This window comes from Mus musculus, chromosome 3 (genome assembly GCF_000001635.26).
Source record: "Mus musculus strain C57BL/6J chromosome 3, GRCm38.p6 C57BL/6J".
NCBI lineage: Eukaryota > Metazoa > Chordata > Mammalia > Rodentia > Muridae > Mus > Mus musculus.
In genome coordinates, this window is record NC_000069.6 from 154,937,013 (window position 1) to 154,954,275 (window position 17,263).

At 42.8% G+C, this 17,263-nt stretch overlaps 1 protein-coding gene across 4 annotated transcripts in view; it reads right to left on the reverse strand.

Moving 5' to 3' along the window:
• Tnni3k (TNNI3 interacting kinase) overlaps nucleotides 1–17,263 on the reverse strand; it is a 269,117-nt gene that overhangs the window by 150,722 nt on the left and 101,132 nt on the right. For all 4 annotated transcript variants that reach the window (XR_375539.1, NM_177066.5, XM_011240155.1 and 1 more), the window contains exons 12-17: nucleotides 4,596–4,682; nucleotides 4,020–4,076; nucleotides 3,013–3,105; nucleotides 2,862–2,919; nucleotides 2,571–2,765; nucleotides 1,739–1,843 (exon numbers count right to left, since the gene is read on the reverse strand). Coding sequence is in view for 3 of the 4 variants with exons in the window: in NM_177066.5 (NP_796040.3) it covers nucleotides 1,739–1,843; nucleotides 2,571–2,765; nucleotides 2,862–2,919; nucleotides 3,013–3,105; nucleotides 4,020–4,076; nucleotides 4,596–4,682 (595 nt within the window). In the remaining variant the exon portion in view is untranslated. The remainder of the gene's footprint in view (nucleotides 1–1,738; nucleotides 1,844–2,570; nucleotides 2,766–2,861; nucleotides 2,920–3,012; nucleotides 3,106–4,019; nucleotides 4,077–4,595; nucleotides 4,683–17,263) is intronic.

Consider the following 17,263-nt stretch of genomic DNA (forward strand, 5'->3'; position numbering starts at 1 on the left):
CAGCAGACTGGGGTTTCCACAAGAGTGGCCTTAGGTTTCACTCTTCAGCAGTGGGATATGAGTTTTCCACAGCCACATTTAGTCTTCAGATGAAACTGCTCTACTTTGCACACTGGCCTTGATATAAGACTTAAAGATTTCACTGTTTAAGACAAACACTGAAATCCCATGGGGTTCCAGCTCCGCGGAGAACTTTGATTCTATATTTGTTTCAGGCTCTATTCAGCATGAAACCTTTTACATGAAAATTAAGCAAGTGTCCTGCTCTGGTTTGACTGAATATACATAAATATCAAGATGGCAGCACAAAAGAGCATGTCAGCTAAGATCATCCAATCTTGTTGTTCCACCTATAGGGTTGCAGACCCCTTTAGCTCCTTGGTACTTTCTCTAGCTCCTCCATTGGGGGCCCTGTGATCCATCCAATAGCTGACTGTGAGTATCCACTTCTGTGTTTGCTAGGCCCCTTCGTAGCCTCACAACAGACAGCTATATCTGGGTCCTTTCAGCAAAATCTTGCTAATGTTTGCAATGGTGTCAAGGTTTGGAGGCTGATTATGGGATGGACCCCCTCATGTCTCTAGCTGCATATGTATCAGAAGATGGCCTAGTCGGCCATCATTGGGAAGAGAGGCTCATTGGTCTTGCAAACTTTAGATGCTTCAGTACAGGGGAATGCCAGGGCCAAGAAGTGGGAGTGGGTGGGTAGGGGAGTGGGGGTGGGAAGGTATGAGGGACTTTTGGGATAACATTGGAAATATAAATGAGGAAAATACCTAATAAAAATATTTTTTTAAAAAAAGATCATCCAATCTCCGGTTTTGTATGAGACAGAAAGGCATCTTATATAGTAACCGAAGCTACCTGCTGACCTAACCGTTAGACTGAGAATCCCAGTCACATGCTTGCCCTCACAGCAGGCACTTGCTGCCAATGTGTTCAGGAGACTTTTGTCACAGTGTATGGACATGCACAAATCTAGGTGGGATTGGTTAGATCATATATGTGGCCTGATGATGGAACCAAGAGACACAGATGATACAAGACATAAGAGGCACTGACAACATGACATGCTGTATTCTTTTACAATAAATACTTTTATAAACCAAATGAGAAAATAATAACGTAATGGTAGAAAGTGCAGTGTATTAGGTAAGTAAATCTATAGCATATTTGTTAACTCTCTTAAGTCCCGAGTACTAGAGATAACTAACTACAGGTTCTGGGTTTCTGTCTGATTGGCAGCCTAGAGGATTGTTTGTTTGTTTGTTTGTTTTGTTGCTGTTGTTTTGTTTTTCGAGACATGGTTTCTCTGTATAGCCCTGGCTGTCCTGGAACTCACTTTGTAGACCAGGCTGGCCTTGAACTCAGAAATCCACCTGCCTCTGCCTCCCAAGTGCTGGGATTAAAGGCGTGTGCCACCACGCCCGGCTCAGAGTATTTATTACATCAGCAAAGCATGAAATCATCTTCGGCAAGCAACAGTCTGTCCTTGATGAAAACATTATCAAGAGCTGTATTCTATACACAATATCTTTTCTGGAATTTTCCTTAGATTTCCACGGTCCCTGAGAGGCAGTTACACAGCTTTGTATCTCTACGAGACCATGGCAGTGGCCTGTTCCCTTTCCACAGTGTGCATAGAGAAAACTCTGACCTGAGATAAATCTAAGACACGTCCTCACTGTGTCCTCGTGAGCTGCAGAGTTATAAGTTCGTCGTTTAGGAAAGCTCGTACCTGTTCAGGTCGCGGTGTATGATTGGCTGGGTCAAGCTGTGCAGGTACTCCATGCCCTTGGCAACGTCTACTGCAATGATTAATTTAGACTGCAAGTCAAGAATTCTAGAATAGAAAAGAGACTGAATGGAAAAAAGTGGTTGAAGCCAACACTCAGAATGTCCCTCAAAAGAAAACACCCCGTGATGTTTTATTCTGTGTAATTCTATCTAACTTTTTATTCACATTGAAGATGGAGTTAAATGTTCAGTCTGGAATACATTTTTCCATATTTGGGAATTGCTTAACTAAATGTCAATTCAGATATATGATGTGTTGTTTAAAAATATACTACTTTATTTTTAAATTTATTTGCGTCATACAAAAATCCATGATAATAACAGAAATGGAATGTTCTGGAGCCACTGAGTGAAACCACCCCATAGTTGCTGTCCGCAGAGATCTAAGACATGAATTCAGGTCCAACCTGGGCAAGAACGTTCTTTTTAAAATCTTTCTCTCATCAGTACTACGACCCTTGATGATTACTGTGTTCTGAGCTTTTGTGCAATACCACGTGGATGTGTCAAGGTTAATCTATTTATAAGCCTCAGCTGGCTTCACATTCCTCAAATTTGTTACCCTTGACTTACTGTTTAAAAATATTACTTAAGTTTATCATTTCTGGAAATATAATAATTAGACGTAAATCATCAGCCGTGTTTAAAATGCCATTCTTGTTAGCACTTAGACATGTCAGCAGGCAGTAGGGTCTCTGACTGGAAGTCCCTAGGCATGAGATAAAGGTGATTCACATGCTGAGTCCAAGGTGAGTGTGGACCACAGCCCATACCTCTTCTGTTCATGAAGCAGGGAGAACAGAGAGCCTCCTGAAATGTATTGTGTGACAATGGCAAACTGGCTGGGGTCATCCAGGCAGGCACCCACAAACTGAACCACGCAGGGGTGATTGAGCTGGCAGAGGATGGACACTTCTCGGCAAAACATATCCACGTCTGACTTGGAGCAGTAGGTGTTGGCTCGGTATCTAGGACAGGAGTGGGGACACATTCATGTCAATGAGTTTTCAGGGGCCCAGCCCCTGTTCTTTCCAGCTGACGATGCAATTCATCTGCTTACTTACCGTTTGATTGCCACTATTTTATTTCTGCATCGCCCTTTATAGACTTTCCCAAAAGAACCTAAAATTATTTAAGAGAAGTTGATAAATGTTTACAGTTGACTGTGAGTCTGAGGTTGTTAAAATGTAACAGGGACCTGGTTTCTTTGCTTACCTGAGCCGATAATCTCATGGAATTCAATTTCCGAGAGCTGCAGATGGAAACGGGAGGGTAATTCAGCCCTCAGGAGGAGAACATCTGCCTTCTCTGCGAACAATAATTGCCTTGTTATTTTGGGTACAGGATGTGCACACATGGCTATAAATACACAATGGACATGCTCTACCAAAGGTGCCTCATCCCAACTGTAACTGATCACTTGGAGATCCCAAGACCTTAGCACACATGGTCTGGGCTTGCATTACTAGAATGGTGGCCTTCTGGCTTAACAGCACAATCTCTCTGATCAGGGCTGACCTTATTTGTCATCTGACCTTCAGTTAACATGGCTAGAGACACAGCTATGCTCCAATATGGTTTGCCTCATTGTCTGAGAAATGGAGTTGACCCCTTCGGCCTCTATCAGTAAGGAAGTCAAATATCTATTGGTAAACTGGGTCTTTAGGACTGCTCATTAAGCAGCAAGTGATACGCAGAGGAAGAAGTCTAAGGACATATTCCACACTAAAAAGTACTCTTAAAACTACAGATTCCAAGTGATTAAGTATTAATTTTTCATGGACTTGTGTTTAATACATTCCTTATCTAGTGATGTTAATTTCAACAAACAGTGGCATGCATTCAAAAAAGTAAACAAGGGTCACTTCTTTGAGAGATTTAAAAAATAGTAATTTATTAATTTGAATATTTTCTAAAGCAAATGATTTTCCAATTCTAAAAATATTAATATTTATAGTTTGTATTTTGTTCAAAATATATGTAAATAGTCCCCTGTGAGTCTGAGCTCTCTTCAGTACTCATCAGTGATCCCCTGTTGTGACAACTGTGTACTAAGGGGCATGAGGGCAAGGCTGATTCTGAGAAGAAAGGTCTCCATCAGCATAGCTTATAATGCTGAGGTAGCCACCACTCACAACATTATAGAACAAAATACATGTCTGTGGTATTTAGGCAATAATCATCTTTAGCGATAAAACAACAACCATCCCACTTACAGGTACCTTTTGTCATGCTTTTAATCTTCCCCAAGGGGGATGGGACAGACACATAGGAGCCATCTAGAAATCAAGTTACACAGTAGAGTTAAAGGCAGCAATCATTTATTTCTCCTTAAAGTTCAACATGATAAACACAAACCAGCTTAAGGTTCCTATCTCCTTCTGCACAGGAGGCTGCAGTGCACATGTTCTTCTATAATCTCCATAAAGAGGTCCTAATTCTGTTCTAGAAGACTCCAGCAGACGTACCTGCTTTAATTTGTATCTGGCTATGGGTACACTTTCCTTGCCTTAGTAAATTGCTGACATAGAAAATAACTGTTCTTTTCTTTCTTAGGCCTTCTGAGCCTTGTACCCCATGCCCATTCATTCCAAGGAATGCAAAGCTTGAATATTTATATTACGGTGGATTGTGGTGGCCACTCTTTGTGTAGCATCACCCAGGTATAAACTTTCACAGATGAACCTCATCCCTTGGCTCTATCCTCCTTTCTCATCTCAGAGGGACAATAACAGCAACACACATTTACCATTGACTCAAGATTGTGCAGCAATAAAAACAGAATAGCAAAGAGATACCTCCTCCAGGCTGAGAATATTCGTTACATGGCAGCTCATCCTGGGGTCTCTTATAGTGCTTCAGGAGTGTAACAATGGCATCATGTCCTTCATAAAAAGACAAAAGGGATGGATACCTTTGTCTTGATTTAGTCAACAAATCCTGGCTCCCTCCCCAAACCCAATGGATAAAATTTATAACATAGGCTATATCCAAGGAGATAATACACTATAATATGGATTTAGTGTTTCTTTCATTCAAGTAACCTGCCCAGGGTATCCTAATATACTGTAGTGGGTAGCAGGGATACAATAGACATGTGACTATGACTATGCTTGTAAGAGGATTATAAGGTAATTGAGCAAATAATTATAGGAATTAATCATGAGAAACTTTTGAGTGACCAGATATGAAGCGGTATGAGTATATATGGCAGGACATGGTTGAGTGTCTGAAAGACACACGTGGTATCTGAAAGAATGGGGCACCCACAGTGAGTGGACTTGGTACTTGGTTGGCAATCTCAGTAACACAGAATTGAGAAAATAACATAGGTTTCTATGGTGGAGACAGCAGGGTGTACATAGATGTCTGTCACTGGGAATGTATGCCTACCCTGGGACACTTCTTTATGCATCTTCTATTCCAGTGTGGGTTTGTGGCATATTTACTGGGAACACAGGGACAATGACATTACCATGTCTATGCTTTAAGACACAGGAAGCTGTTACTCTTCCAGTTGCCAGCTGAAGCCCAGGGCTCTGAGGTGGAAGAGGGTGATAAACTGCTCCCTCAGCCTTGTTACCAGTCCTGGAATGTCACAAGGTTGAGAGACATGCCTCATTTTAAACTACTACCACTAGCATTCTCAGCTTATTAGCTGTGCTACAAATTATTCTTGCAAAAAGATGAAAAATGTTAAATGCTTTTCAGAGAAAGCCATTGATTTTCAATAGAATTAAACCTTGACACTATTGTATGCTTTCACTATGAAAATAATCTACTGAAGCTAATTTGTAAAAGAGGCAAACAGTGGACCTTATAGATCTTGCCCAGAGCCCCGTGAAATGCAACTGAACCCACTGTAAATGTGGCCAACTATAGAAACAGCAAAGCATAAATATTTTCCTATCACAAATACCTTAAATTTAGACTGGCTTTGCACATGCCCGTTTACAGGTAGAATGCCCACAGTAGAGCTCATTTAGTCAAGTTTTCCCTTTAAGAGAGCCCACTGAATAGTGCTTGCATGGATGAAGAATGGAGAAGTCAACACTAGATTTACTAACACAAGACATTTTCACAAAGGGAACAATCTACCTCCAGATTCCTTTAAAAACATTGTGTACATGAATAATGAATTCTGTGAGAAAATCTATATAGCAACTTGCTAGAAGTAAACGACTAGATTCTACATTTTATTGTCTTTAGATTTTGTAAATAATGATTTCTGTCTTCCTAACCATGGATGTAGACTGTGTCAAAATTTTGGGACAAGCTCTAGTTATTATCAGTTAGCATGGATTTTTTTTTGAGACAGGGTTTCTCTGTGTAGCCCTGGCTGTCCAGGAACTCACTCTGTAGACCAGACTGGCCTCAAACTCAGAAATCCGCCTGCCTCTGCCTCCCGAGTGCTGGGGTTAATGACGTGCGTCACCATGCCCGGCTTGTTAGCTTGGATTTTGTGTGACCAGAATCATACCTTAAAGCCTTAATGATGTTGGCCAACAGACCAACTTCTGATGAGAATCTGGTAGGAAGGGGTAGTACATAACCTAAAATTTCTGAGTTTGGAACAAACATGACTTGACCTATTAACAACCTAAAGAAGACATAGGTGAAGCAGGGCTGATGAAGATGAGGGTGGTGCATCCTGGCAGGGAAGGGGAGATAAGAACACTGGGTAAAAGAGGTGCCCCAGGCTATTAGAAAGTGTCACACAGCACATGAAGTGAGCATAGGTTTCCCAGAGTCTATGTGTGAAAAGCTATGTGGGAGGACCTTCATGGTGGCTTTCTAATGAGTGCCTTGGTGTTGCTGATGAGACTTAAGACACCACCTATGTAGAGCTTACAAAGACAGGATCAATGTAGGTCATTTCAAAACCACTAGTTCCCAGGAATGGAAGGATATGCCTTACTTTAATTAAAAAGGAAAACAAAACAAAACAAAACAAAACAAAACAAAAACAAAAACAAAAACAAAAACAAAACAGCTTGTCAGAAAGCCAGGAAGGCTGCCTACTGCTCTTCTCCTGTTTCTCTTCCACTATACCCAGTCCTACAGTCTGGTCCCTAGCATTGCATCATAACATCAGCTGTAGCCTCCCCCCCCCCCACACCTACATCTGCTGTGCATCCCACAGAACATTTCCCCCAACCTCCACCACCCCATTTCTCACTGTATCTCTGACCTCAGTTCAGCAGGCACCCCTCTGATAACCCAAAAACCACACCTCACAGGGTACCAAGTAGGCTGAAGGGAAGACCCATGCCTGTCCTATTGCTAATGAGGGCCAAGATCCTCAGTTTCATTACCAGCTCTGTAGCTAGAAACCTGCTGTGGTCTGCTTTTCCTCTCTGACTCTATCCCCCAATAGATCACAAGACCTTCTTCAACTTTTCATTCCTCAACTCATCCCAACCTCCAACAACACCTCATTGTGAGTCAGTGGCTCAGTGGGATAAAAGAAGACAAACTTCTCTTTTAAAGTTGTCTAATAATAAGCCGCATTCTCCTTTGCACTCCTTTGCACTGCATCCATCTGTCATCTGGGTCATTTTCTTGCTTCACATGGTTCTCTGCCGATGATGCAGTTTGTGAGCTGCAGTGCCCAGGAGCTCAAGTGTCCCTTTCTGTGTATCATTCCTTTAGCTTCAGGGTGTAAGAAGGACTGCCTGTGGTAGTTTAAAGGAGAATGCCCCCCCCCCCCCCGTAGGCTTACATTTGAATGCTTTGTCCATAGTTAGTGGAAGTGTTTCAGCAGGATTAGTAGGTGTGGCCTTGCAGGAGGATGTGTGCCACTAGGATTTGAGATTTAAAAGGCCTCTGCCAGACCAAGTCTCACTCTTGGCCTGTGACTTTCCAATCACTTGTATCCCTCAGCTTCTGCTCCAGCACGGTGCCAGCCGGCCCATGGCAACATTCCCTACCATGATGCTTACAGAGTAAACTGATGAGATTGCAAGCAAGCCCCCAATTAAATGCTTTCCTTTAAAAGTTGCCTTTGTCTTGGTGTCTCTTCACAGCAATGGAGCAGTAACTAAGACAAAATCTTTGGAAATAAATCACCTTTTCAACTGTCTCTTACTAAATTCCATTTTCAAAGTGTGAACTTGACTCCATGATCCTCCAGGGATTTAAAAGCCTTTCTTTTAATAACTTTATTGTTACATACTTGGATCCAAAAAATAAAAATAAGAAAGCCAAACCAAAATCTTTTTTTTTATTATTTCTGTTTCTCTTAGGAGACACTCCCCCAAAACATACCTCAGAATTTATCCAGACACAATAGAGCCTAGTTCACAGCTTCCCCCTTCCCATCCCTCTGGGTCCCTCTGTGATCTCACTTTGCTTATGGGAATAGGACTATCCTGATCCACTGGGGGAGCATCTCAGTGGATCAGGATGCAGTATTGGTACTCCCTCAGTGGATCAGGATGCAGTAGTAGTGTTCCCCCAGTGGATCAGGATGCAGTATGAGTGCTTCCCCAGTGGATCAGGATGCAGCATGGATGCTCCCCCAGTGGACCAGGATGCAGTAGGAGTGCTCCCCCAGAGGATCAGGATGCAGTAGGATTGCCCCCCCAGTGGATCAGGATGTAGTATGGGTGCTCCCCCAGAGGATCAGGATGTAGTATGAGTGCTCCCCCAGTGGATCAGGATGCAGTATGAGTGCCCTCCCAGTGGATCAGGATGTAGTATGGGTGCTCTGCCAGTGGATCAGGATGCAGTATGGGTGCTCCCCCAGTGGACCAAATGCAATATGAGTGCTCCCCAAGAGGATCAGGATGCAGTAGGATTGCCCCCCCCCCCCGCCCCAGTGGATCAGGATGTAGTATGGGCACTCCCCCAGAGGAACAGGATGCAGTATGAGTGCTCCCCCAGTGGATCAGGATGCAGTATGGGTTCTCCCCTAGTGGATCAGGGTGCAGTATGGGTGCTCCCTTAGTGGATCAGGATCAGCATTATGAATCCTGACTGCCTGAGAGAGCAGCTGATCACACTCTTCATGTTCCTCTCATTGTAAAAGCTCTCTTGGCTCCACTTGCTGTGAGTAGTTTTAATTTCCTGCCAGTATGGTGGCACGATTTTCTGGCATTTTCTTTGGAATAATTTCTATCTAGAGCCTAATGAGTGCCTGAGTTCTGGCTGGTGATAAGCGAGAGGCTGCCAGGGAGGTGCCAAGAGGCTCCTTCTGCTCTGCCTCATCTCCTTCCTCCTGCTGACAGTTCTGAAGGCACGAGTGTAGGATAGGATCCTTTGCTGGAAGCTCTCTGACAAGCCCCCAACAGGAAAGGAAGGAAGCACAAGCCGCAGGGCGTACTCCCAAGCCTGGTCACGGGCAGAGAAGCGGGAGCATTCACTTTGGAGTGTCATCAATTGACTCATGAAGCCAAGGCTCTGACAGTGGACAGGCAGATACTCACAGCCAACACGCACAGACATAACCAAGCCTCCACTGGTTAAATAAAATGTTCTCCTATAGCTAAGAATTTAGTGTGTACATTCAGGTATCCTAAACAGATGTCAGGTTGCTGTGTTACCAACTCAATTATAACAGCAGTCTGCATGTTCAGAGCTTCAGTGTCTGTAGCAGGGGCTTGGCAATTTTGACTTTTTACTTTTACTCTGTTGAAGAGTTATGTTACTTTCTAGGTCTGTGAGGCTGTAAGGCAGTCTCCAGAGATGTTAGGGTGACAGCACAGTAATGTATCATGGTCTTAGACCTAGCTGAGTCTTCATGGCTCTTGAGGAAGAAAATTTAACGTTCATAGCATCTCTGTATCCTTGCCATTTCAACCTAGAGGCAATGGACAATGCTTCTCCTTGCCTGAGAGTTAGTTGAAGAGCAGACATAGAGGTCAGCTGAGTGAGGGTAGTGATGGCTACACCACCTGGAGTCTGAGATTGAGACCTTTTGTGTTCCAGGATTAAAAGAGACATGGGAAATTGACTCCATTAGTCAGGAAAGTAAGTGTGTGTGTATGTGTGCATGAGTGCATTCGTGTGTGTGTGTGTGTGTGTGTGTGTGTGTCTGTGTGTGTCTGTGTGTCTGTGTGTCTGTGTGTCTGTGTGTCTGTGTGTCCGTGTGTCTGTGTGTCTCTGTGAGTGTCCCAATGCACCAAAGGTAAATGTTGTCTCTCATTCCTTAGACACTTTCCTTGTTTTTTTTCAATTCAGGGTTGCTCATGTCCCTGGAGCTCACCAAGTAAAGTCTATCAGTTTCCAGGTACGCTCAGCACCCTTGGTCTGGGCAGCAAACCGTAGTGAACCACTTGTTTGGTGCTGGGGTCACAGGTGCACATGGCTATGCATGCCATTTTAAAGGGGATTCTGGGAATTGCATGCAAATCACCATGTTTACGTGGCAAGCACCACCCATCGAGCCACCTCTCACCCCAAATTCAGGGAATTTTTAATGACTTCTTACGTTTCGGTTGCCCAGATGAGTCAAGGCACAACCACAGCTCTGCACCAGAGCAACTGACTCAGAGGAACCTGACTCCAACAGTGACATGTGTGAGGTTAAGTCCAATGTCTCTGTGCACTTTTCATACAAAATCTCATTTCCTGGAGGCTGAGAAGTGGAGTTAGATGGTCACTTCTGAAGTCTGCCTTTCCACAGCTTTGTTACCTGTAGAGGGGTCTTGACTCTACACTGTCGATAAGACCAAAGGTGAAAAGAATCCCCAGCTCACTGTGTCTTCTGATAACACAGCTCTGCTTTGAGACCAATCTGCCCTTTCGCTTGCTCCTGCATCACAAGATGAAAATGCCACTCACCCTTCAGCACTAGTAGAGATTGGCAAGCATAAGCACTTGCTGTGAGAGTGTGACCACTAAGACACCCCACTCTCCTTCCTCTATTCCTTCCCTCTCACTGCATCTGCCCTCTTTGCTTTTCCTCTCACTTGACCGTTGAGCTGTCAGAAGCCAGATCCTCGTTCCTCCCACTGAAGCTTCTCTGACTGTTCAGTGTTAGATAATGTCCATAAACGCACTACTCATTACACATTTCACCTGACTTTATTGACAGAAATTATCTCATTATTTCCCTCTTTCTTTTGGGGGATGGTGGTGGTTGGTCTGTCTCCTCATACTAGAACTATGGCCTTACTCAGGCATGAAGATACCACTTGTATTTCTCATGGCTTCACCTCAGCTCTTGGCACAGCACCCACTGACTAGCTGCCAATGTATTTCTGATGAAGGGATAAAGTAATAGGTATAATACATACATTATTGAAATCAAGCTGGTCCTTACTTTTACAGCAATGTTATTTAGCAGCAAAGTAAAATAATTGCATGCCTTGTTTACACCATATACATTATTTTAATTTTATCCAGCCAAGCTTTAGGTGGGAAAATAGAAGATGCTGAATTGACATCTCAGCAATGTCTCACCATAGCCTGTGGGGTCTAGCTAGGGAAGGGCTACAAGCTGAATTTGAAAGGTAAGGTGAGTTAACTAAGCAAAGAGAGGAAAAGATTCTGGCCAGGGTAACATGCCATTCCAGTGTATTGAAATGGGAACCTGGGGGAGTCTGCAAGAGTCTTCTGTTTATTTACTTGACTATGAGGTCTGTCCTAGTTGGCTTTGTTAACTTTACATAGCTTAGGGTTGTATATGAGGAAAGCATTAATTGAGGAGTCTAACTTGGATTGGTTTATGGGCATGTCTGTGAAGAATTGCCTAGATTATTAATGATGCAGCAGGACCCAGATCACCATGAACAGCACAACTCTTATTGCAGTATTTCTGGACTGCACAAGAAAGCTAGCTAAGCAAGAACCTGGAAGCAAGGCAGAGAGCAAGCTCCACAAGTGTCCTGTGGCTTCTGCCTCCTGATTTCTGCTCTGACTTTCCTACAAACCTCACGAGCAAGGCATTCCCTGTTTGTATTTCTCTCAGCATTCTTATCCTCCAAGCTCTAATGGAAGTAGCTCGCTGAGCTTTAAACACCCAGTGGTTCTCCCAGAGTACAAACACTTCCACAGTCCTTAAATAAAACAGATTGGTCCACCAAGCAACACCCCATGCCTGGCACCAATTTCTCTTCTAGTGTCCTTTCTGTTGCTGTGATAAATCACTCTACTGAAAAGTGGCGTGGAACAGAAGTTTGCTTGACTTTTACTTCTAGGCCATAGCCGGTCACAGCAGGCTATGCACACAGGTCAATTTGACCTAGGCAATTCCTCAGTTGAGACTTCCCTCTCAGAGGACTCCAGGATGTGGTGTGTTGAAAATAAAAGCTGAAAGTTGACAGAGACTCAGCAGTTAAGTCAGCTCTCCCTCTTATAGACACAGCTTCAGAGTCAATAGGATAACCATAATTAGTATTCCTGAAAACATTGCTCACAAGATGCCCTGTACTGGTTCCTGGAACAGATTGTCATGTCCGATGGCTTGTTCTTTAGTGGTTTCATTTCAACAAGCATGCCCTGAACTTCTGTTAGGCATCAGTCACTGAGATTAAAGTTTCTGGAAGACAAAGACAGCCCCCAAACTTGTTATACAAAAGTTTGCAGTTAGTAAGGATAAGGTGTTTTAGGGTGAAATGGAAAACAGATATATATGCGACAAAACAAAACATTCAAACTGGCAGTTTTGAGGCTGGCTTGCAGGCAAGGCTTTCTCTTACAGAGAATTCATATATGTATTCCTGAAGGTCAAGTGGAAATTAAAAACTTAAGTTAAAATTTGGTGGAGAAGATGGTTGAGGCATGGGAAAACCTTGGGAAGGAATACAGAATGCCAGGTGTGTTGAGGAATGAAAGAGGAGATTTTATTACCATTCTATTAACAGATGCTGCTCCTCTGTGTCATTATACAGAACAGTAAATCAAGTTTGGAACATGCTTGACAGAGTGGACCCTGAGAAAATTCGAGTGACCTAGTCAATGTGGCAATGGTTGACATGTCACTCTTATGACAAAAGTAACTGCCCACAGTGGTTGAGAAGCAGGAAATGCACTGGGCATGATATCAAGCAGGTCTTTTTCCTGTAGGTGGCTGTGTGCTGAAAGCAGACTATAACTAGAGAAATAGGCGTAAGTGATATTAAGAGAAAAATGAGTTAAGAAGGTGATAATATGAATCAGGCAAGATATCAGAAGGGTTTGAACTAACACAGTGGTGGTAAAAATAAAGAGAAAAGGATAGACTCAAAATATACTGAAGTGGATTGAGGGGACTTTTATTCAAATGGTCTGTGTGCTGGGATAAGAGGGGGAAAAGGTCAAAGATATATATATACACACACGTGTGTGTGTGTGTGTGTGTGTGTGTGTGTGTGTGTGTGTGTGTGTGTAAATGACACTGTGGATGGTGTCATCAAGCAACAGAATGCATGAGGAATGCACAGTAGGAGCGTATTGATGAGGCTGATGGTCTCACATTGATCTCACATTCATGTGAGTGGTCACCTGTTAGTGTGGTCCTCTGGAATCGGCGGGAATCTGAGCAAAGGTCTTCCTTAACAAGGCCTGAAAGCCCTGCCACGGTCAAGAGGATTAACATGCACAGAGAGATTTCATTACTGTCACACAGCCACACAGATCAGAATCATATTTTCAAATTATTTTAATGAAATTTTAAATAGGGATTATCAACTTTTGCTTTAGTCTTGAGGTTTTAATGTTAGTGTTATGCTCTGAGCAACAAAAAAAAATGAGTAGTCTCATGACCTGGCATATGCTTTTCTACTCTTAAGGTTTGTATAATGGGATTTTCAAGGACTGAACCCCCCTCAGTAGAGGCGTCAAAGGCCTTCTCACATACTATATATGATTATTTCATATATATTAAAGCATACTGCAAATGATGAAAGACTATTTGCATCCAGGATCGATCATGTTCCAAACATGTCTCGTTCTTAGCTCCTGTCAGAATTTGGTAAAGTCAATGCTCATTGTTCGTCTTAGGTTTTAGGATAAAGCAGAGAGCTATTGGGAGATATTCTTGTGCTCATTTGGTAATGAGGTGGCATGTGTGCTTCACACAGCCTCATTTTCCACTGTGTAGGCAAAAGTCTGACCTCTGCAGGGAAGCAGAATTCTATCTACTCTCTGTGAACAGCTGTGCGTTGCAGACAGGCATGACTTAGCAGATAACTCCTAAAGTCTTCATAGTGGAAAGACGGCCCCTATTTCAAGCCCTCTGTAGGCAAGACATGGTGGCTCATCCCTGGATCCAAGACTTGGCAAGCTGCTGTTGAGAGGACTGCTTTGAGTTCTAGGCTGGTCTGGAGTAGAAATTGAGTTCCAGGGTAGTCTAGGCAATAGAATGAGCCTCTTCCTCAATGAACCAAATGATGGGAAGTAGATTGCTTTGGTTGTTGGATCATACATTTATACAAATATACACTACATAGATATGACAAATGTGAGGTTTTGTCTCCCCAGTTAAAATATATCCCAATACTTATAGCAGCGATACTTCAGAAAATATTTGTATATAATATTTATAATAAGAATAAAATCTGTCCACTTAAATGATGGTTAGTATTATTACTTATATTTCAAAGAATAACTAAATATGTTAAGGGTAGTGAGTATAGAAATCCACACAGGTTTAAAATTCCATGTCAGGTTTTTATCAGCTCTTCCTTTTTCTCCCCATTGCTCCTGGTCCACTCTAGCATGCCACCCCAGGCTCACCAACCACACATCTGCTCTCCAGCTGCCTTGGAATTCAGCAAGGAAGCTACCTGGGGACTTCAGGACACATCAGTGAAAGTTTCCAGAATGGTTCATGAATCTACCACTTCTTACCTCTATTCCTCCTCACCTTCATCCCTCAGCTACTTTTTATGGGCTACAATCTATAGGAAATCATGACTATGAGATTTCATTACTCGGTTAGAGAGGACGTGATAGCACACTTACTATAAATAATTCATGTCGAGCTCCCCTTGTCAGAAAGAATAAACAAAGCATGTATCTCAGGACAAGAGCCTCGAGTTTTATTGTTTTCCTCACTTACTCCTAATTCTCCAACCCCAGCTTCCTGTCACTGTAAATTATGGCACCTCTGCTACATATAAATATTGCATTGTGGGTAATTAAATATTGGGGTAGAAGCTTCTGTAAATTACTTTAACTGGTGTCAGCGCTGAAGCAAATCAGGAGTTTTTAGTTCTGTTTCTAGTTTGGGTTATTCTCTGACCCTGAACAGCCTGACATAAAAGAGTGCTCTCCTTTGTCCAAGGCAGCCTTTCAAATCTAACTGCCAGACAAGCCACTGAGCTATGGGTTCAATTCTAATTGCCTGAGATCTTTTCATTTAGCAGTTTCATCTTTAATGATGGTGTAAGGCTATGTGCAGATCTTTACAATGGTTTTTCCATACTGCTTCTTAGGACAGAGGATTTGAACATAACCAGGCTGCTGGCTACTTCTTCAGGACAATTTAAAATTGATTCCCATAAGTTCTTTGTGCCCCAGGGAAAGGACAGAGTGAATCCAAGAGAGACTGGATCCCTTCCTTCACTTTCAGTCGGAATTGTAGGGAAGCTGGAGGGACACTCTAAATACTGTAAAATTGGGGCTTGTTGCAGTCCAGCTAAACATGGCTAGTTCTCAAACAGGAGACTTCAGTGCAGGACTGAGGTGAGCAGGCAACATCTTCCCAAGATTAATTTTTGTCTCCGTGTGTTAAAAGGTTCATGTAAGTAGCCAACATTCATCCTGCATGGTCCTACAAAACCAGGGTGTCAACTTTTCAGGGAATATTCAAAAAGTACAACTTACTATTCTAGACCCTTCAAGCACTTCTGAAGTTACTATATCAGAATAGTGAAGTGAAGGTTGGCTAAAATTTAGCTGGGGTAAGCTAAAATGTCTGCTTTCGGGCCATTAAGACACATATGGCATTGAGAAGGATGAAGTACGCTGTTCTAGTCTGAGTGTAGTCTTAGATGATATAGCCAGGGTGCTCAGGGCCTTGACATTGCCACATGATGTTGTCATTCACAAAGTCCATGATTGGGAATTGTACAACTGAGTGACAGAAACATCACAAAATAATCTCTCATGGTATTTGAAGTAAGTTGGGGTTCTGTGTTGGGCCATATTCTTAAATTCCTTTGGTCAGATTTCCCTAACTAATATAAGTGTCCTTTCAAACAAAGAGACCCCGTCTGTGAATTGCCTGTCTATCTTCTCTTTCCTGGGGTAAGGCAGGTACATTCTGAATGAAATCTATCCTGTTCTGTAGAGAGAACTCTGCATGGACCTCACTGTTTCTTCAACTTCCTCTTTATTTGCACATGGAAGAGTCTATTTCTAAAGCCATCAATTAACTTGGAGATCCCCTCTCCAAGGGACAAATGACAGCATATCTTTATTGAAAACAAACAGAAACTTCTTGCCACTGACAGTAATAACAAGGCTGTGTCAGTCTTCCCAGAGCACAAGAAAAAGATGCCAGAGAATGGTAGCAACAATGGTCTGATTCGATTTGCCTCTGAACATATGCAAGCCATCCATCTGTCTCCTGGGCACTAACATTCAGCTTGTTAAAGTTCACAGTAATTATGGAAATCCATGCTGGTGCCTGGAGAATCAGTTGGACAAACAGAGATAAGAGATGGAGACCAGTGCTAGAGTGATGAGTGGGCAGACCCTCTGAACTACAGGGTTTCTGCTGTCCGTTGCTAAGGAGGCAGCACCATAATTCATTGTTTTGTGAGGAGTGGATTCCAACAGAAAATAAAATAAATAAAGTCAGAGTTAGACTATCACTCTCAATCAACTAAAGGCAAAGAAGCGAAGTTCTGTGAAGAGCTAGCTGCAACAGCAACTTCAGAGCTGCTTTCTCGATATGAATGCTGGGTAAAGGCTGCTTCGCTGAAGATCACAGCCCTTGAGAAAGGGCTGTCTGAGCACGCATGAACAAATTTGCTGTGCGGAGCAAAAGGAACCTAGTGAGGTCTTCCAAGCTTTAAACTGTGGAAGATTTCTCTACTGACGCTTAAAGATGGAGCTACTTGGAGCTTTTTAACAGGAAGTAGAAAGCTTTGGTACCTTATGGAAGTGCATTCATATCCATCAAGGGACACGCTGTACACTCACAAGTGAGTTCTGAAAGCTCTAAACTGAAATGTGTCCAAATGCCCGTGGACAGTAGAATAAGTGGAATGAGTTGTGACACTGCCTCAAAACCTTTCACTAAGCAGCGATATGAATAGGGGCCTGCAGTTGCCTGCAGAGAGAAGGGTTGATCTCATAAGTTGTTGGACAACAGGAACCAGATATAGTGAAATATACCACAACACAAGTCCATTAGTTAGTGAAAGAAGCTGTGGCTGCTCCCTGGGGGAAGGGATTAGAAGAGATTTTCAGGAGTGTTTCTGGGGCTTGGGTGCTGTGAAAGGTTTTCATTGGCTTCTGGGTGGGTGTAGGAATCTGTTTAGCTATGTGAATGCAGCTTGTGGAAGGATATAAAGTGTTTGCTGTTTCACCA